Source organism: Lytechinus variegatus, chromosome 13, assembly GCF_018143015.1.
Source record: "Lytechinus variegatus isolate NC3 chromosome 13, Lvar_3.0, whole genome shotgun sequence".
NCBI classification, from domain to species: domain Eukaryota; kingdom Metazoa; phylum Echinodermata; class Echinoidea; order Temnopleuroida; family Toxopneustidae; genus Lytechinus; species Lytechinus variegatus.
Window position 1 is genome coordinate 27034778 of NC_054752.1, and position 21178 is coordinate 27055955.

The 21178-nt window shown below is 35.1% G+C and overlaps 2 protein-coding genes across 4 annotated transcripts in view; one reads left to right on the forward strand and one right to left on the reverse strand.

Annotated features, from left to right (window-relative positions):
- LOC121426049 (S-acyl fatty acid synthase thioesterase, medium chain-like) lies at window positions 1-19360 on the reverse strand. Of its 3 annotated transcripts, none has more exons than XM_041622190.1 (7): window positions 19272-19360; window positions 11749-11908; window positions 5902-6040; window positions 3242-3341; window positions 2316-2488; window positions 1846-1928; window positions 1-1263 (listed from the first exon to the last, which is right to left on the reverse strand). In XM_041622190.1, the coding sequence occupies exons 2-7, from the start codon at window positions 11885-11887 to the stop codon at window positions 1133-1135; spliced, it is 765 nt and encodes a 254-aa protein (XP_041478124.1). In that variant the 5' UTR covers window positions 11888-11908; window positions 19272-19360; the 3' UTR covers window positions 1-1132. The 3 variants fall into 3 exon arrangements, with proteins under 3 accessions (XP_041478124.1, XP_041478125.1, XP_041478123.1); XM_041622191.1 differs by lacking the exon at window positions 19272-19360 and adding an exon at window positions 15142-15445 and having other exon boundaries at window positions 11749-11933; XM_041622189.1 differs by lacking the exon at window positions 19272-19360 and adding an exon at window positions 15142-15442.
- LOC121426048 overlaps window positions 19313-21178 on the forward strand; it is a 13480-nt gene continuing 11614 nt past the window's right edge. The window contains exon 1 of the mRNA XM_041622188.1: window positions 19313-19400. The gene's annotated coding sequence lies outside the window, so the exon portion shown is untranslated. The remainder of the gene's footprint in view (window positions 19401-21178) is intronic.

Consider the following 21178-nt stretch of genomic DNA (forward strand, 5'->3'; position numbering starts at 1 on the left):
GCATGGTAGCCCTAATTTCTTACTTAGTCCATCGAGCTGTTAATAGCTCTATACTTAGTCCACACATCACTTTCAACCCCGTTCCACAGCCCACGTTCATAACATGGGTTTAGATTATCCTTATCTAAGTCTGTTCAATGTAGGTGTATATAGGGCTTGTTTTTTATGATTAAACAAGAAAAGGTGGGACGTAATCACTTGACATTAAATTTCATGATTCCAATCAATATCCCTATTTTTAAACATGGAATTGCAACGCGATGACGATTAAGAATGCAATAGTTATAGTTCTTATTGACATTGCTGCTGCTGATGCTCTTGTTATGTTAAGGCTGTAGTCAGTTGAGATGGTCATCTTCAATTTATAAAGGTATCTGAGTAATAAGTTCCCGATCAGTTTTTATTGTTTTATTTTTCACAGGTTTACCCTAATTTGTCTCAATGCATTTCATATTAAAGGCCTATAGGCTAAAGAACACAATTATTTGGCAGTAGCCGATTAGTTGGTCAAATAACTAATCTGTACGTGAAATGGGACCGACCAAAATAATGACAAAAATCAACCAAAATTTTGTAGATTCTAAATCAATAATTTGGACATAATATTCACCAACACATTCTGACCAATCCATTCAAGACTTGATATCACAAAGGTTCCAATTAAAAAGAAGAAACTTAACTTAAAAAAAACAAGTTAAATTAGAAACCATAAAAACGCTGACAAGCAGTTGAGAATTACAATTTTACATTTTCAGGGGCACAAACACATAATATAATATAATACATACGCTTATTTTATGCCTAATATCAGACATAGGCCTATGCTCATGCCCGCCTTCCTGCTCACTTCTCCCTCTCTCGTTTTCTTCCCGTTTTCTTTTCTATACTTCTCTTCTCCTTTCCTAGCCCTTCTTATCTTTGTATTGTATTTTGTGTATTGTAGATATTTGTCCACAGGCGTATCCCGCCACAAGCATGTGCTTCTAGGGACATACGCCTTCCTCTTTACACATAAGTTGTTTATATTTATGTTCTTTATAGAAATTGATTTGAAGTGTATTCTTGTGAACAATAATGAAGTAATTTTGTAAAATGGAGGAAAATAAATGTTTATTTGAATTGAATTGAATTGCTACATATTTGGTAGAATGCCTGCTATGTATTCACATATCCTCCGTTTGTTGGGCTCATCTAGGAGAAAGAAATGTCCGCCTGAAAGTAGTTCCGTGTGAAATTCTTTACTGCTTGTCGCCTCAGCCCAACCTGTCATCAAAATGATATGAATAAAGATTTTTTGCTAAGGAAGTATACATGAGAAAATCAAACTGATAATAGTGAGGGATGGGGACTAGTAAAGCTTGAGGGGTGGAAATAAAGATACAAACGATTGAAAGTGGGAAAAATAGAGGAAAACAAGACAGAGAAGAGAAAAGAAATGAAGAATGTAAAACAGTTGCCCGTAGTGGCCGAAAATTAGTGAGAGCAAAAATATATGATGATTATTATAATAATAATAATATTTTAATGATAATAATAATAAGAAGAAGTTGTAGTAGTAGTATAGTATTAGCAGTAGTAGTAGAAGAAGAAGAACGAGGAGGATGAGAAGGAGAAAAAAGAAGAAGAAAGTGGAGGAAGTAGAGAGAAGAAAATGAAGAAGATGAAGAAAGATAAAAAGAAAGAAGAAGAAATAGATGGATAAGAAGAACGAAGGTGATAGAAAAGAATAAAAAGACGAGGATTAAGATAAGAAAAGAAGAAAACAGAAAAAGAAGAGAAAGTAGGCAATCAAAAAGAAGAAAAAGAAAAAAATGGAAGAGAAAAAAGAATTACAAACATAGATACCTTCTGGGGGATGTCCACGATCGTCTTTCCCATTAAAGCAGGTTAGTGGGCAAGAAATGAACGGCTCGGCAGGGGCGGGTTCGCTGGAAAACAAAATAAGAATAAATTTGAAAGTAACATTGTTTTGAGTGGATTTGATTAGCTAAATATGAGAACTGCTTGGAGACATACATTTGATCCTTACATAGAGCCGAAATTGATGCTGTAAACCAAAATTGTTATTTTATTTTTCTCATGTGATGCAACAATCTCAATTAATAAAGAAATGTTCGAGAATAAAGGGAGGAGGGTTGGGCGAGGAGAGAGGGAGAGAGAGAACCCGTGGAATGGATTGAAGGTGCACTATGCTGAAAGTGCAGCCCCCCCCCCCCCCCCGCTTACGCGGCCCTGAAGTGGGGTGGGGGCTGAGGAAAAAGTGCATTATCCGTGATCACAAATAATGTAAGAGGAAAAGAAGCATGATAACTCACTCGTACTGTTCAGCAATTTCAAGGTCAGCCCTTAAACTGGGAAGGAATATTTTCATCAGCCCCTGGTTTTCAAGAACATCCGGGGGTGTCCCTCCAAGTTCTCGTAACTTAGCAACGAATTGCTTATCGGTCATGCGGGTCCACCCGATCCGATGTTGGGCGCGTAATTCTGACTGAAAGCGTGGCAAGAGTGACATTAAAAGAGAGAGAGAGAGAGGGGGACATCATTATTAAGAAAAATAATGAGAAAAAAGCAACCCCCAGAAGAAAAACACCCCCACAAAAAAAACGGAAATAAAAAAAATTAAACGAATCCTCCAGGGCTACAATCACCATGTTTATTCTATTACTATTTAATGTGCTTCATTCATTTCCTATTGAGAGTTTGAAGTATAAAGGTTTATTGAATAATTCTTTTGATTACTTTACAATTTCGAATCAATGTGATCCTTTCAATGTGTCACTATTGAAAGTTTGGAAATGTGTCAGTTCAAAGTTCATATTTAGGAGAATATAGTCAAATGCTGTGTCCCATCCTCGATTTTTAGGTGCTGGGATCATGTACGTGTTAAACGAAGTATACTTTAATTGGACGAGACTCAAAATTTCTTTCGTTAGATTAAAAAAAAATGTTCAGAATGGCTATTTTTCAATGATTTGTTGGTTTTTTACAAAGTCTCGAGTACTTTTATGTTTACTTTAGCATGGTTTAAACTGCCAATAATAACCATCTCTTAATTAAAGTAGATCTGAATTTTCTACTCCTTTATTTTCTCTTCTCACTCAATGTATTCAGCGTGATCGAGTTGGCTTGAGGGAAAAAGTAATCATAATCCGAATAATTATAATAACCACGGGCGGCGAGGCAGAGGATTATCCTTTGTTTGTGGGGGGGGGGGGACATAAACAAATAATGTGATACTCACGTGGGGGCCGAATGTACCGGAGACAATAAGATGGTTGGGTTGTAAGTTGTGATTCTTTACAAGGTAGCGAGTGACTTCATAACAGACAAGAGCGCCGAAACTAAACAGGAAAAAAGATGACAAAAATAGGTTATGTTGTTAACGTCAATGCAAATCTTAAATAATCCTAGGACACTACACTATAAGCACATAAAACACTCAGACATCATGGGCCTGATATTTGGAATACATTGCCAGACTCACTCAAACAGATTTCTCCCTTTAAAATAGGTATTAAAAAATACATGTACTTAATGAATACTCACTAAATTAAATGAAAATATGTTCTTTGTCTTTTTCAACTGAAACACATACTTTTTGAAACAGAGAAAAAATACACAAAAAAATATAAGGATCATGCGTTTCCTTCCAACCTCAGCCCCCCCCCCCCACAACCGTGTTAACAATTTTATTGTTGTCAAATATTTTGTGACGCATTACGTGTTTTTTTTTTTACTTTGTATAATTCATGAAAAGTTGAAGAAACAATAAATGAAATGAAAAACCTTACTTATAATCAATAATGGACGAATTGAATTGCTTGTGAAAAAGTGACGTTAATAGTAATGATTTTTGTATAAGTACCGGTATATGAGATAAGAAAGACAAACTATTATTGGTCATTTTTGGGGTATCAGCGAGCATGGGTGTCGATCGGTATTCTTGGTTGGGGGGGATGATTGACACAAATTTTCTTGTGGATGGGGATCTTTCAACATTACCCCCACTAAAATCAAAAGTTAGGACATTTGGGAGTGGTTGATATGCATGGTGTTCTTGGAAATTCCTTCATTGTTGTAGTGTACTTTACTTTTATAATTTTTTTGAAAATTTAATTTGTGTTACAAGTAAGCCTATTCTAAACTCATGCGAAAGAAAAAAAATGACAAAAATTGTCTGGACCATGTACAATTGTACATAGTAATCTGTTTATTGAGCATGATGTATACACAGGGGCGTCGATCCATTTTTCAGATGGGGGGGGGGGGGCAAAATCATGAATCAACGTTCCAAAGGCGCTCTATCACACAAAACGAACAAACTCACCCACACACAAATAGGTCTATATATATAAATATATATATGACTCATGAGAAAGAGACACATATCTCACCCTCACCAACAATGCGAGCGCGAAGCGCGAGCTGAAATTTTTTAGTATGACATGAAAACAGGAAAAATGTACCTGTTTAGGTTTGTTTGTAGTAACTCATGAGGAGGATAAATACATGTATCTGACTAGAGAACAAGCTGAAATTTCTTTATATTCTGACATGAAAGCTTGATATTCTAAGCATTTATGGTACCAATGATTAAGATGTTTGTCTAGAAGAACAATAGATGCAAGCGCAAAGCGCGAGCTGAAAATTTTGATATATCGATCTGGAAAAAAAATGACAGATTATTGGACGCTTTTAATAAAGAAGAAGATATGTATCCAACAAAAGATTATTGCAAATCGAAGCGGGAGTTCTTTTGAGGTTTAGAACTGAAAACGGGACATTCTATTCACTTATTTCATCAGGAAAAGTATGGATTTTTGGTACAGAAATGATGTGAGCGCGAAGCGCGAGCTGAAAATTTTTATATTCCAATCTGAAAAGCAGACATTTTGAGCACAATTATTTTATGAATCAAAATCGAGTTGGTACCTCAATCGCGCTTTCTGATTTCAGTGTAACATTACAATCTTATTTATTTTTTTAGTGGCACATGCAGAATTATTGAGGATCAACGCCTTTGTGTATACAACCCGACTGGCAGTATCTTTTTTCTCAATGCACGATGATAAAATGCAGATTCGGACCCATTAAGACTAGCACAAATTTCAAACTGTATGGCTTCTCGTGCACCATCGGGCTTACCGCTTAGACGATTTATCTTGCCACCCTTTTACTCCTGTTATTTTTCCACCCTTTTGAATTAATTGATTCATCAAAATTAATTTATTCGCCACTGGTGGGATGGAACACCCTATCAACTGAAGTTGTTTTTCGTTGGGGTCCTTTTATGCCATGTGTTAAAAAATATCACATACATAAACATTTCATTCTTTTTCATCTTGAACCTCCACCCATCTGTTTAATAGTCCTGAAAAAGAATGTTTTTATTTAATAACAATATACACAAATTGTGAGGGAAACAAACAGATTGATGGCATACTATGATCATCATGATCAACCTTTACATTTTTTCATCATCATTATTATAATTTTTCTACCCTAAATCATTGGGGGGGATGATAATACAGGCCATCCCCCCCACTTGAAATATTGGGGGGGATATATCCCCCCCATCCCCCCGTGATCGACACCCATGTCAGCGAGACTCAAACTTTCTGAAAAAAAAGTGGAGTGAATTAACGATCAATATTTTGACTCATTTTATAGACATTGCTGGCAAGACGAATAGACTTTGGCGGAAAGCCGAATTGAATTTGGCGGGAAGCCAACTATGAAATATGTATTAATGTCTATTTTTAGAATCGATCTATCCACTAAATTAGGTTAAGTGTTTCTCTTTCCAAACATACGTATTCTTTTTTTTTTACTAACAAAGGAAAACATGAATAAGTGATCATAAAAAGCAACATTAATAAGGGAAAAGGAATTTATATTTACCTGTGCCCAAAGAAAACGAACGGTTTTGTCCTCAGCTTCGGTAAGAGAGTGGTAGCAATATCTTTGACCATCTTGTCCAGATTTCTGTAGAGTGGTTCTTGAAATCGTGATTCCCTACCAGGCAAACGTATACCATGAACTGCAAACCAATAAAAAAATGACTTGATTAGAAATTTAAAAAAAACTAAAGAAATACAGTTTTTATGATTTTGACAAAATAGTAAATATAAAGGCCTATCAGTTGTGGGAGGGTATATAATTATGGAGGTGCACATCTTAGTTTGTTTCATTTGATTCTTTCTTTCAATTTATTTCTTCTTTTTCTACCATTTAAAAAATTCATTAAGATTACATTTTTTTTGTTTTACCCCGGTAATTTAAAGTTGATAGTCAGAAAACTGAGCGCTAACAATCACCTGTATATCACCTTATAAATGTTATTACCATTATTATTATCAAAGGTTTATTTCAATCATCATTACAAAACATACATATTATGCATACGTTGATAAAGCGTTGGATTAGGAGCTCCTGAAAATTCGATGAAAAACGTTTGGGAACCACCATACAAAAACAAAGGACACATAAATCACACTTAAAGGGGAATGAAACCTTTGGAACAAATAGGCTTGTGTAGAAACAGAAAAATCAAAGAATAAAAAAAGTTTGAGAAAAATCGGACAAATATTGAGAAAGTTATGAGCATTTGAATATTGCAATCACTAATGCTATGATGATGGAGATCCTCACATTGGCAATGCGACAAGGATGTGTGATGTCACTGATGAACAACTTTCCCTTTGGTGGACTATAAAATACCCTCAAAATGTCTATTTTTGTTTTTTCTTATGATGATACAAACTCTTTATCCATGATGTATTCTTAAAAATATGTATTACATGCCCTCATGTAGATAGAACACATAATTTATGATTAGATGTGATAAAAGAGGCACTTCTAGTGAAATATATACTAAAGTAATGGGGAGAGTTGTTCACAAGTGACATCACACATCTTTGTCGCATTGCCAATTTTGCTATCTCCATAGCATTAGTGATCGCAATAGTCAAATGCTCATAACTTTCTCATTATTTGTCCGATTTTTCTCAAACTTTCGTTGATCTGTTTCTTTGATTTTTCTGTATTCACACAAGCTATCTTGTTCCAATGGTTTCATTCTCCTTTAAAGGAAAAAAGGGGAAAAATTAAGCAGCATTCAAATGAAGGAAAATGTAAGGTAATATAAATTAATGAATAAATATAAAAGAAATATCATTTAACGTAATTGTGGTTTGTTAAAGGAAATGGACCCGTGATTCCAAGATAGACAGTTGAGATTCTAACATAACGAGAATGGAATGGATTTCTCTTCATGATCTTGTGACGCATAAAGCTTTGCATTTCCGGTCTATTCTGTATATTATCAAGATTAATTGAATCAATGCAGACTATTGGTTTCGCTTTGACTTACGGAGTTTTTTAAAGTACAACTGAAGGTCACATCCAATATGATGCCTATTTTCAGTCATCATTTTGTGAAGGTTGGTACGAATAAAACAATGTTATTCAAATACAAATCAATTGGATATTACTCATGATCATGCATGACTATACATTTACAAAATAAATATGTATATAGCTGGGGGAATTAGTTTAAATCTTCATTGTGATTGTAGATTTGCGTAAAATATATATTCAAACATGCCATGTTGGAAGTCGGAGGTTATTTCCACGTTTATGAAACATGGCCAACTGAATGAATTTTCTCACACTTCCTATATTCGTTTAAATTCCAATTATTTCATGAATTTCGTTCTATTTTTCCCATTATCATTTATTTGATGTTCAACAAAGTATCTCTTTTTTATTGTAATTCTTTCCTTTCATTCCGACTTTATTATTGATTATTTTGTAATTGTTTATTTTTTTCTCTGAAATGTTTAGTAATCTATTTTGTGACGATTTGGGCTAGCCTCAGGCGCAGTTTTTTTTTTTTTTTTTGGGGGGGGGGGGGTGGGGACTGAAATGCTCAATCCCCCAAACAAATTTCGGCCAAAAAGAAAACAAATATAAGTATGTAGGCCCCATATATATTCTTATATATGTATTGATTAATGCAGTATTCCATTCATGTCGTCAAATACTCTAAAAATCAAAGTTTTTACCACTGATCTTAATTAACTTTATCGTTAAATATCTTCATCTACATATTACATAACACCCATCAGGCCTTTATGCATTAAACCATTCTCAAGCATTTTGAAAAAAAATGTGATATTTATTCCGCTCGGTCGTTCTCTCCCTCGCATAAGACTATATATATATATATATATATATTGTAAAGAAACGGATGAAGAGAACAATGGTAGGCGTAGCTTAAATCAAGGTTCCCCAGAGCTATCTACCCTTTGGAAAAATTGGTGAAAATTTATTTCGGCATCACCAATTTTTCCAAAGGGTAGATAGCTCCGGGGAACCTTGATTTAAGCTACGCCTACCATTGTTCTCTTCATCCGTTTCTTTACAATATTTAAATAAAAAAGAGTTGCCAAAAGCTGTTGTACATGTATAACCTTACACATTTATATATATATATATATATATATATATATATATATATATATATATATATATATGCAGTAGGTCATGCGTCATGAGGTCGCCCCCTTTTGCGTTACATGGTGATTTTTGCTTCCGCGATGCACTTTCAACTTTAAAAACATTCATCTGACAAAGTATACACCCTATGATAGCAAAAGTATACATTTTCTGAAAGGAAATTGCACAAGGAATCCAAATCTGCACTCAAAAATAGCATTAGGTGTAAGGGCACAGTTTTACATGGACTTGAATAGGGAAATTCTGATATTTTTTTTAATCTCATGGTTTTTGTCATAAAATTTTGTGTAGTCCCCCTATGACAAATATAATGCTATATTATGACAGAACACATTCAGACCTTTCTAACAATATTGTGTAGGGTTCATGTTCAATTAATGATCTGAAAATTGACCCCGACTTTAGCCCCCAAAAATCATGCATTTCAGGAATCGTATACTTTATATCAGGTGTTATAATTCTTGCACTACCAAGATTTGTTGGGTTTTCTTTACCTTGTACATCAGAATTTATAAGTTATTAACATTTTAAAAGGAATTGATGGTACATGTAGGTACATAAACAATTCAAAGGAAATGTAACAATTGAAATGTAAGTTACACAATTTGCTTACCGAGGCTCTTATTACAATGATCTGCCAAGTGATGATGACATGCAAGAGACAATGTCTATAGGTTCAGGAGTAAAGACTGAAAAAAGTTTGCAGATACTGTATGTACAAACGTACATAAATTTATATGACTACTGCAGCTTCATGAAAGAAGTTTCTAAAGTGCAATTGCACACATTATATCCACATAGTCTGTGTTTCATAGTTTAAAGCCATGGCGGGTTTTAATGAGTTCATAGCCAAAATATAATATGCAGTCCTTTGGCAGTTTGGTATGATAGCATTTGAGGTAGATTATGTCAATTTGACCATTTCAATTTTCACACAGACACTTATTGTTTAATGTCAGTGTGTGTATTTAGTGAAATATGTATACATGAATGTGTAATAAGACATCAGTGAAGATGTACAAACTTGGTGCTTTTAAGAAAATAATGCTTAACCTTCTAAAATTCGTAACACATTTTCTGGATGTTTGAAGGTCAGTGACCTTTGTCAATTAATAATTTGGATGATTTGCCTTAATACTGAGCAGTATTTTCATCCCCTCAGAATTGTAGGAAGTGGTTTTTTTTTAATTGATGCAAGTTTAGTGCTTAACTGTCATTCAAATATGTGTCAATCTGGAAGAAATGTCAAAATAAAGACATTGCAAATGTATCAGATTTTTGTTTCAACCTTATATCACAGGTCTATGACATGGCCAAATCTACTTTTCAATCATTAGACAGTAAAGGATAGTATGTTAGCTTTAATTTGATACCAAGTTTGTAGGTTTAGGCCAAGTTTTGACAAAAATATTGATGTTTTCCCATTGACTTTGTACAGGCGGCGCCGCTTCCGGCACCACCCCTCATCACCTCTGATGTCCTGACTTTTGAGAGCTATAACTCAAGTTCTGTAAAGTCTACAGCAATGGAACTTTCCAGGCTATTGCCTTATTAATTCAGCTTTAAATGATACTAAATTTGTTGGAATAGCCTCTATGGTTTTGAAAATAATTAAGAATTACTATAGCACGAAGCCAAAGTGTGTAACAGCACCACCCTTTTTGGGGGGCGAGCTCATGACGCATGACCATATATATATATATGTATATATATATTTGTATAGGAGGGGGGAGGTGACCAGCTGTTTGACCAGTATGCACAAGGCTATCCACAATAGGCCATTTTCATTGTATTGAATAAACAAACGTCGAAAATTGTTCAAGCCCCCCCCCCCCAAAAAAAAAAAAATTAAGTCTAGAACCTCGCTTTTTCTTTTGCCCTTTATTTATTGGTTCCTTAATTCCTACTTTCCACCCCCATCTCTCCTCGCCTCCCCACCTCAATTCAATTCAATTGTTTTATTTTTCACTTTCAATTTGTCATATTTACAATTATCTTACAGTTGAAATAGTAAGAATTAATCACAACCTCTCTCCAGTGGCGTACCTAGGATTTTCCACGGGGGGGGGGCAATATCGTCCGCAAAAAAGGTCTACAACCACAAATAAAAGATTTCGTGTCAGAAAAAAAATGACAAGCAAAAAAAGGTCCTAAACAGGATATAAAGGACATTTCACAGCAAAAAAAAAAGGTCTTCAACTTCTCGTCATGGGACAGTCCGCCCCCCCCTTAGGTACGCTAGTGTCTCTCTCCCTCTCTCTCAACATGAATAAACAAACCTTTCATTGCACATTGTGTGTTTCACACACTCCACCCCCCCTTAGGGCACCTTTTCAGACACCCCCCCCCCCTCAAAACCACCACAACAAGCAAAACAAACAAAATAGATACCCTCAGTTCTATTCACAGAGCATTTTCCTGTCGAAAAAAGTACGACAAGAGCAAATTGGGTCAAGGCATGCTCTTCATCTCCTACATCCGCGCCTGGCGAAATGTGGTTTATTATTGTTTTTTTTTAACCCACATGGGCATTTATTATATACATAATTGAACATTCAAAGTCACATCACATGTTTACATAATTCTTTTTCAAACAAATATTCCAAATTAAATTCTCGACAATCTTTTCCTGTTTTGTTTCTTATAAGTATACATTTGTAGATACACCAAAAAGCAATTGTAAGAAATGAAAAAATAATGAGAAAAAAGCAACCCCCAGAAGAAAAACACCCCCGCTTTCTTTGTGGGCCTTAAGTAAATGCAATTCTGTTACTTGAAGGTCAACATTGTATTCCAACTTCGCTATTGTTGTCAAATAAGAAAACAATCTCTTATTTAGTTTACACTCAACGAAAGCATGTACATTATTATCTTCGTCCACGTAACAATGCGGGCATCTCCCATCTGTTATAACATTCCATTTATTGTCTTTACAGTGACACAAGTTTCTTTTAAAATTTTTTTTTTCGATCTAATGGTAACCCAATTATCTGTTCCCAATACAAATAGCATCTGTTAGTGCTCGATAAATCTAAAGATAGTGTAGTCTATAGAATTGTTTACTTGAAATATCATGAATATTTTTTTTTATTTTTTTGCTCCTACATCTATTTTGGGAAACTCTAATGAAGGTTTATTATTGCGATTGGTACAAGGTGTTGTATTATCATTTATCCAGATTTTATTATTGTTATAATTTTGAAATTTTGTATCATGACGTCCACTTACCTTCGATATGTTCGGGTAGATGCTGATACCAACTGGAGTAGAATCCAGATCCCCCACCAGCCCAGGGGAAGCAGAACACACGATACCGGGCATTCTCTCGCTTAGATCGACAGTTAGTGAGCTTCTCCATCAAGTCCATGGCGGGAAAATACTCTTGGCGCTTAAATAGTAATTGTCATGCAAGATTGAAAATAAAAAAATGATTTAATACTTTACTATATAAATTATTATATCTGCATGTTTAATGGAATAAATCAAAAGAATCATATTCAATATTTACAAAATTCTAAAGAAAATTAGGCCAACAGAAAAGAGAGTAGAGGGGTAAAGGGGTATACAGTTGTACAAAAAAATCCAGAAATAATGTGAATTTATTTGAATCCCACAACTGAAAATCAATCATAATGTCATGATGTAAAATTATATAATTATGTATGATTTGATTAAAATGATGACGTCACCATAACGTCTCATTTTTATGCAAAATCGATCAATGAAGGACAACCTAAGGGAGAATATCAGAAACTCCCTGAAACCTCTACTCAGTAATAGCGATGTCTTCGAGTGCCTTGAAGTGAGACGTCTTCGCGACGTCTAAAACAAAAATGATCTCCGACGTTCATTGCGGGGACATCCGTGAGACTGCAAGCTACAAACAGGCTCTAAAAAGAGTTCTTGCAACTACGGAGGACATCTTGGTGACGCGCCCAGAAATGCACTAATTTGGAGTTGGAATATCACAAAATCATTCGGTTACACTTCGAAATTCCAAAGGTTCGTATTTCCGAAACACGTAAACTGCCTATATACCTCGATGTTCGTTAATCCGAAAACGAAAAAGGGTTCCTTAATCCGAACATTTGTGGCGTTATTCCGAAAACGAAATAGGGGAGACCGGGGTTAGTTGGAACATTTATGACAAAAATGGCTGTAAAATCCAAATAAATTTTATTCGAGAAACCATCAATATATCAACTTGAAGCATATATCTAAGGGCTTCAAATGTACCCCATAACTTGTTTTACTCTATTATGGTTACTGATAAAATTCACCTTGACCAAGACCATCGCAAACGGTCCAACTTACCCCAATACGGGGTAAGTTGGAACATGGTATGGGGTAAGTTGGAACACTGCATGGCCAATTAAGAATTATACTAAAACTACTTGAAACTGTAATATTACACGGTTTTAGCCTATTTGCTTTATTTTATTCAAGTTCAAAATATTAAAGTGTGGATTCGTTGAACTTTATGTTTTCTAGTATACGGCCATTCACGCAAGCAAACTGTGTAGTAGAATTCCGCATATTTGGGTGCGTTTGAGTTTACATGCAATTAAGTGTACTATCAGCAAATTCATGTACTTTCTGCATCAAATTTATAAGACAAAAATTAATTGTTTATTTTTTTTCATTAATTAATTATGCAAATAAGCATATGAAATTTGCCTTAATTTTTTTTTATGTTTTTGCCTTATTAAGCTAGTAGAATGTTAATTTTTGGTGAGAGTATCAATTTTCACATTTATAACAAATATCCACCAAAAATTGCAAAAAATATATTTTCTTTGGTGTTTTTTTTTTATTTGTATTAGTTTTTTTACCCTTGTTTTTTCCATGAACTTTGTTTGGACTCTTTTGCGATCATAAATAGCATAAAATAAATCTATTTGAACCAACAAAAGTAAAAAAATAATCATACATTTATGACTTTTGGTTGAAAAACACAATTTGTATTGCATTATGTTTGGGATAAGTTGGAACATGTTCCAATTAGCCCCTTCAATTTTGTTCCAACTAACCCCGGAGGCCCATTTGACGTTTATAAGCTTACAGCACAAAAAGGGACTTCACCATGGCATATTAATAACCTCATTTTGTAGGTGGGTATACGTGTAAGGCAAGTCACACACGTAAGAACACGTCATCATTCATGATCTTGAAAACAAAATGTTGGACTTTGTCCACTCAAACCTAAAACCAAACGAAAAATGTAAACTTTACCGCCTTGGGTCAATCAACATTTCGACTGGCATGAAAAGAGAATTAAAATACGAGCAAAGCCCCTGATGTTAGACATTTAGATTGATTACCACGCATATGTATAAAGTTTTAACATGGGGATATGTCACTCATTATCTAGGCTAATATTGGACAGGCCTATATTGGTTCATGCTGTGGGTACGTTTGTACTCAATGACTAAACAAGTATAGGAAAAAAATCACCGGGAACCGTTTCATAAAGCTATTAGTAAGTTATGAGCGAATTTGTGGTAAATGATGTTCATTGGTGATTACTTAGCACGTACCGAATGTTAACCAGTCCTTCTTAACTGTCGCTCTTAACTTACGAACAGCTTTATGAAACACCTACCGGGGCTATCAAATATTAGCTTTATTGATTCTTCAATTATTTCATTTTTTTCATAAGCTTCCATGCACTCTCAAGTATGATCACATAGGCGGTATACTGGCATGACTGGTATATTTTGACAATTAGGGGACACGATCGACCTCAACAAATTCTAAATTTAATTACCGTCGGGAGTAAGTTAAAAGAACAACAACTCTTTTTGGGGGGAATTTCTTCTCTTTTCCTCTCTTTCCAGAACTTTTTTTATTTCGTAAGGGGTAGCCGGTCCTCCTGTTCCCTGCATACAGTAGCACATTGCTCGGAGCTGTCTTTCTGTTGGACACCAAACGTAGTTATGCATTAATTTGTAATCGTTTTCTTCATAATAATATAATAAAACTGCTAGAGCATGCGCAAAGGAAATTAATGATTGATTGATTGACTGACTGATTGACTCAATGAGAGTGTAAAGACTCATTTATTTCTTTCAATATGAGCAAATAAAAACATATAGGCGCTGTGCATAGGCGGCGGAGCGGTTCACCAAAAAATTGAGATGGGGGGACGGTCCCCCCTATATTTTTAGCAGATAACCTTTCTTTTGCTTGTCAATTTTTGTATTTCCTGCGTCCCCCCTAAATTCTGGTGGGTGACCCCCCTTAAAATGCCTCTTGTCCCCCCCCCTAAAATTTAGGTTGATGACCTTTTTTTTTTGCTTGTCAAATTTTCTTACATGTATCCATCACAAAATTTCAGGAACGGTTTTGAAAGGGTGGGGGGCTGACCATGCTAACAATCACAATCAGACGGTATTTTTTACATTTTTGTACATGGTTTTGAAAGTAGTAGGGGAGGGCTGAAGCACCTCCCCCCGTTTTCGCGGCCCTTGAAATATAATACATTTGGAACATGAGATAGATTATGTCAGTATTAGATATATGACAGAGAAATGTGTCCCCAAAAGCCCCAAAGGCTTGACAAAAGGGATACCGAGATGTTTGAAAATATAGAAAATGTTCTTCAGAAAAACAGTTTCTTACCTTAATAACAGTGCTTATCCTGCGCAGTTTACAGGTGAATGTGAATATTCGCAACACGCTTCCAGCCTATCCAAACGTACACCACAAATTACCATGATTTACAGGCAGAACATCGCTGAACTTAAAATCGAAAATGTCTAACATGCATGTTATTGATGACACAGTCACATTGAAGAAACAGATTCAAGACCAATCAAGTGTACCCATATTACTCCCAATGACATAACACCGATCGGTTTGGAGCCGGATAAGCAGATGTGACTGTGACATTCCAGTTTACACCTCCAGTATTGACTATTGAGAAGAATACCAGTTCATGACATTATGCAGGTACCAGGCTTTTTCTTTGCGAAAAGGTTCGATGGAAAAAAAGGTCCCTCATGAGGAAGATATTAACAATTTTGTAAGAATGACCGGTAAGGATATACATGTATATACCCATCGGTTAGTAGGATATTGTTGTTGTTGTTATAACTATTATTATCATCAATACTTATAACATTATTATTATTATTATAACTGTTATCATCATCATCATCATCATTTTCTTTGTTACTATCATCATTCGGCATTTATAGCTATGCTTTAAATCACTTTGAGAAAATATTCTCTTTTTTTGGGGGGGGGGGTACAACATGTGACATGACTGATGTGGATAAGTGGTTAAAAATAAAATGAGGAAAAGAATAAAATCTGCTGATTCTGGCCATGGTTAACAACGAATGTATACTTCATCATCCTGGAATGTTTGCTACAGGTGATTCCCCTAAACAGATATCGGCAGCGGTGCTCATCATCACGAGTTCAACGTGACACTTGATAGGTCCTATAACAATACTTTGAAAAATAAAGTCTGTCAGAATTCTTGTATGAGACGTACGTGTTGCCTGCTGCCTTTTTTACACACGATTTCAATGAATTTCTGATGAGAATTGCTTATAAATGATTATTTTCAACTTGAATAAACTAATCACATTATGTATGACATTATGTATGGAGCAGATCTGAGATGTAAAAATGATCTGGATGGTTGGATGGTTTAAATCAATAATTCTCCTATATATTGTTCACGTGCGAAAAATGGCTTCATCTGTTGGTGTTCTTGCTCCTCTATCTAATTAATTAGGTCAATATTCTGATGTCGGCCCTGGATAAAAGAATCGTCTAAATTTGAGACTTGTAACATACATATATATAAAACACACACAGACACACAATTTAACGTCTGGATTTTATCATGCATTGATTCTGGGCATGATTTTTTTGGTGTATGCAAGGGTATGCAAGTCAATATTTGGCAGAAAGCCACTCAAACATAAAGACCGTGGCATACGTCATCAACAAGAAACCACAACTGATGTTATTTTATATCACATTAGCCTCGTTCAGACTAGCTCAGTCGGCAGAGCGGCCAGTTTCAGATTCCGGTGACCCGGGTTCGATTCCCAAGTGGTGCGCTAGTGCCCTCATTACCAGGTCCCTCGGAGAGGACCTTAAGCCATTGGTCCTCTGGTTGCTTACTCACAGGCATTCGTGCTTTCTTAGCAGTCAGGTTAAAAACCTCGGTATAACATATAGTCGGAGTAAAATTATAGGATGCATGGTGATCTTATCACGACCCAGACGTAGGCTGTTTGGTCGGAGGAACAATCGGAGGAAGCTCATAGAGTCGGAGAAGTGCGCTGAGTTACTCCGACATTCCTCCGACCAACTCCCGCAAACCAGTATATAGGATCCCACGTCTGAACGCGCCTATTGGTGGAGTATAGTTCAGTTTAAAGAAATGTTCACGCATCTATCTGCTGTTTCAGAACTCTTTCACTCGTAGCTCTTTCGGAATGTAAAAGTGTTTGGGTCTTTGAAGGGGATCCGACCCTGACAAGAAAGATAATTGCAAAAATAACCGAAAAATAATGAGAATATATTACCGAAGGTTTGAGAAAAAGGCAATAAAAGAATTGAAAATTAATTAGAATTCTAATTGTTTGATTTGTGACGTCATATGCTAGTAGCATTCCTACATAGCGAATGGTAAAAAAAAATCAGTAAAATGTCATTTTCTCAGAAAACTGAAAATGGTTTTCTGTACCTTTTGTATATCAATAGACAAATCATTTCACACCCGATCATGAATAGAAAACAAAAAAATAAGCCATTAGGAACCAGTAAAATAATGAAATTCATGCATTTTATATTACATAATATAATGGGACAGCTGCTCGTTTATAACGTCACAAATCCAATACTCAAAATTCTAATAACTTTCTTAATCCTTAACAGACCTTACCTTCACCGATGTTTTTACTATTTTTTCTGCTATTTTTGCAACAAACTTTATTTCAGGGTGAATAGTCCCAACTTTAAAACACATTCTTTTTTTGGACTTTCTGCTTCAACTGCTGGTTGTTGTGGGTCACCCAGGCCATATAACTGGGAGTTGAAGTTGGGTGCCGGTTATAATAGGCTACTGATCTCTTTCCAACCCCGGGATTTCATCATGACTTGTGTTTAAAGGACAAGTCCACCCCAACAAAAAAAGAGAAAAATCCAACAAGCATAACACTGAAAATTTCATCAAAATCGGATGTCATTTAAAAGATTCGCTTAATTTCACAAAACAGAATATATGCACATACTGCAGGCTGGAATGCAAATGAGGAGACTGATGATATCATCCACTTACTATTTCCTTTGTATTTTATATTATGAAATATGAAATATTTTATTTTTTCCTCTTTGTCCTGTGAAACAAAGTTTTATTTCTTCCTGAACATGTGAAATTACCCTTGTTCAACATTTTATGGTTCAGTCAAATTGGTCTTTCTTGTCAAATTTGTAAAAATTGAAATATTGCATAATTCAAACAATGAAAAAAAAAAGAAATAGTGAGTGGGGGACATCATCGATTCTCTCCTTTTCGGGAAGCAGGAGAAAAGTAAAGGTAAATATCAATTAATTAATCATGTCTTGATTTTAGTTAAATATCTTATTTACAAAAACCGAGAATTAAAAAAACCTCCTTCATTGATTGAAATAAAAAATAGTATTAGGGGGATCAAAGAAAAGAAAAGAAATTAACAACAAAGAGGGGGACTCTTACAATCCATTTCTGTAAATGGGAAAACTTAAATATTAGACCATATACTGGAGCCCAGAGCCAGTTCTCCACCGGATAGGGGATGGGGGTGTTCAAGGGAGGGTGGGGGGGGGGGAATGACAAGGGCTGAGAGAAAAAAAATCATAATCCTTTTTTCTTCCTTTTATCCTTTTTTCTCTCTGATCATGTCATATATTTTGTTAATATTTCATTTTGTAATTGCTGAAACGCATTAGTATATTAATTTCTAGTATTTTTGAAGTTTGATGTATAAGTTGTATAATTATATTGTAATGGATTTATTGTATAATTTATAATTATGTTTCAAATAGTTTGTACAAAGTATGTATGTTGATTTGAGAGAATATAATAAAACATCCTTTAAAAATAAAAAAAAGTATGTGACTAAATTGTGCATATAACTATTTAAAAAAAAAACAAGCGAAAGTTTGAAATGTCATAACTTTCTTATTTTACATCCGATTTTGATGAAATTTTCAGCATTATATTTGTCTGATTTTTCTCTATTGATTCAAATCAACATTTTTCTGGGGTGGGCTTGACCTTTAAAGATGCCCATCCAGTTTCGGCGTGGGAAAACTAATTCACTCTTCACAAAACAACAAAACCCATAAACTTCGGAATTCGCGCTTCGTTGTCTGCGTGTGCTTAGATGAGGTCTCGTCCATGGGTGTCAGATAGACTTTCTTCACAATGGCTATTGTGATTATTGATTATATGACACAATTTATTGTTCTGCATGGAAAACTCTATACAAATCAACATCGGTCGATCGCAGAACGGTCTATTAATAGAACGAGAGTTCTGAGCTCGCGAGCAAAATAGCAGATAGGAAGTCTAAACATATACGGAGCAGACTACATGACAAATACACGGTGTATGGGACCGCGAGCCAATTCCAGGGTTGGGAAATGCTGTCACCGTTCAGGGGCATCCCGCGTGCGTGGTCTTTGCTATATGCTAATATATTGCAGAGTGAATATATGTTCAAGGTTAATACAAGGAAACTCACCGTGAGAGAGTAGAGATCAGGGAAGGAACATGAGATGAATTAAAGCACTGTGGCTTCCAACACCTGTGGTGGTATAATAACAGGAATATTGCACGATGTCACAGAAAGTCCGACTGGAATGGTCAGAAGGTAGGCATAAAAACCCGATAAGAATATGGATCAAATCGCTCTTTGGAGGTAGAATATTTGTATGTAGTCTGCATGTAGCTGTAATTACCAGCAAGTTCTTATATTTTCAATTAAGGTCCGTAATAATGTACAGTTTGAACATTTTTTTTATCATTTGATCATTTTGGAATGGAGAAATTTACTTTACAATAATTATGAATTCGCTGTAGGCTGTATTATATTTCGAGGAATCAAGGGAACAACGTTTGGTGATATTGATAGTTATGCAAGTCCAAGTTGCCCCCATCATGCAAACGCTACGTATTTGATTTAATTATCAGTTCCGTTTCAAGCTCCAAACATTTCATATTCTTGTAATCAACTCAATGATGCAGGTAAATTATCCTTTGGTGTGAAGATCATGAAAGCACATGAATCACTCTTTAGAAAATATATACCCTTACAAAAAAACTATACAAAACGAAATTGAGTTGAAATTAAAAAAAAAACCTATATAGTCAAATGAAAATAGGATTTTATAAGCCAAATTGCTGACGACATTAATTTTTCCATTGTACTATGGGATTTTGACAGACATCGTTTGTTGTATGTACTGCATCTTAAAGGGATGGTCCAGGCTGGAGATATTTATATCTCAATAAATATAGTCAAATTCACAGAGCAAAATTCTGAAAATGTAATCAAAATCGGGTAACAAATAACGAAGTTATTGAATTTTAAAGATTTAAAGAAAAGGCATGTCTTTATGAACTAGGTTTATTAAAAACTTTTCTAACAGAACTGATTCAAGTGCATAGTTATTTATTGCTGCAACTTATTTTATCGTAATGGAGACATTTATATACACACGTCATGTATGAAAAATGAAACATTTATGATTTCATGTAATAACGTAAGAAAGAGGAAAGTGGGGGGTGTGACATCATCTGCCCACCTAATGAATATTCATGACCATGTGCATATAACCTTTTTTCACAAATTATCGGTAAACTTTAAAATTCAATAACTTCGTTGTTTGTTACCCGATTTTGATGAAATTTTGCTCTGTGAATTGTATTCTATTTATTAAGAAATAAATATTTTAGCCCGGACCAGGCCCTTTAATTAACCAAATTTTGAAACCATAGTCAGTCTGTCCGTGGACCTACTACTCTAAAGTTCCATGGTCTGTCAGTGTATGAATAAATATCACGGGAAAAAAAATTAATAAACGATGTGAAATGAAGAAATCATTAACGGTCGATGTTTTATTTTAGAAAATCAAGAAACTTGAAAGCGATCGAGGTTGCGAAGCCACCGAGGTTGTCATTGGGGCGCTTTTTCGTTTGCTAAAGTAAAAATAAAGTATGAACACTTTATTACCTCTATTTTGGAAACAAGCAAGTTAATTAAGGGGATTAACTCGATAATGTGCTGGTACGCATCCCCGTAAGTTGTTTACTACTGACTGGGAATGCGATACCACCGGACGTTCCCATTATCAAAATAGGGGTGAGACTACTAAACAGGACCAATCTTAAAATAGATACTGGATCATGTTACTCGTTTTTAGTAGATATAATTAGTTTTTAAACATATTTAGGAGGGTTTTTTTTCACCCAAATCCTTCGCAAAAATATGTTTGGTCGTCGTCTCAAGTTGATCAAGCGCGCGGAGAGGCCTAGCTACAGTATATTCCCCTCTTGACCTAATATTATCGCCCATTACGTCATCCCGAGCCACTTCATGAATGATCATGTTTTATCAAAAACAGCGGAGTTAATTAACCAATAGCAATG

Excerpts from the sequence above, each read along its gene's own strand:
- LOC121426049 (XM_041622190.1), bottom strand. The coding sequence starts at position 11,887 with ATGGACTTGATGGAGAAGCTCACTAACTGTCGATCTAAGCGAGAGAAT. Across the intron at positions 6,041-11,748 it reads TCTACCCGAACATATCGAAG|TTCATGGTATACGTTTGCCT; the intron begins GTAAGTGGACGT and ends ATTGGTTTGCAG. Across the intron at positions 3,342-5,901 it reads TTCGTTTTCTTTGGGCACAG|TTTCGGCGCTCTTGTCTGTT; the intron begins GTAAATATAAAT and ends TTTCCTGTTTAG.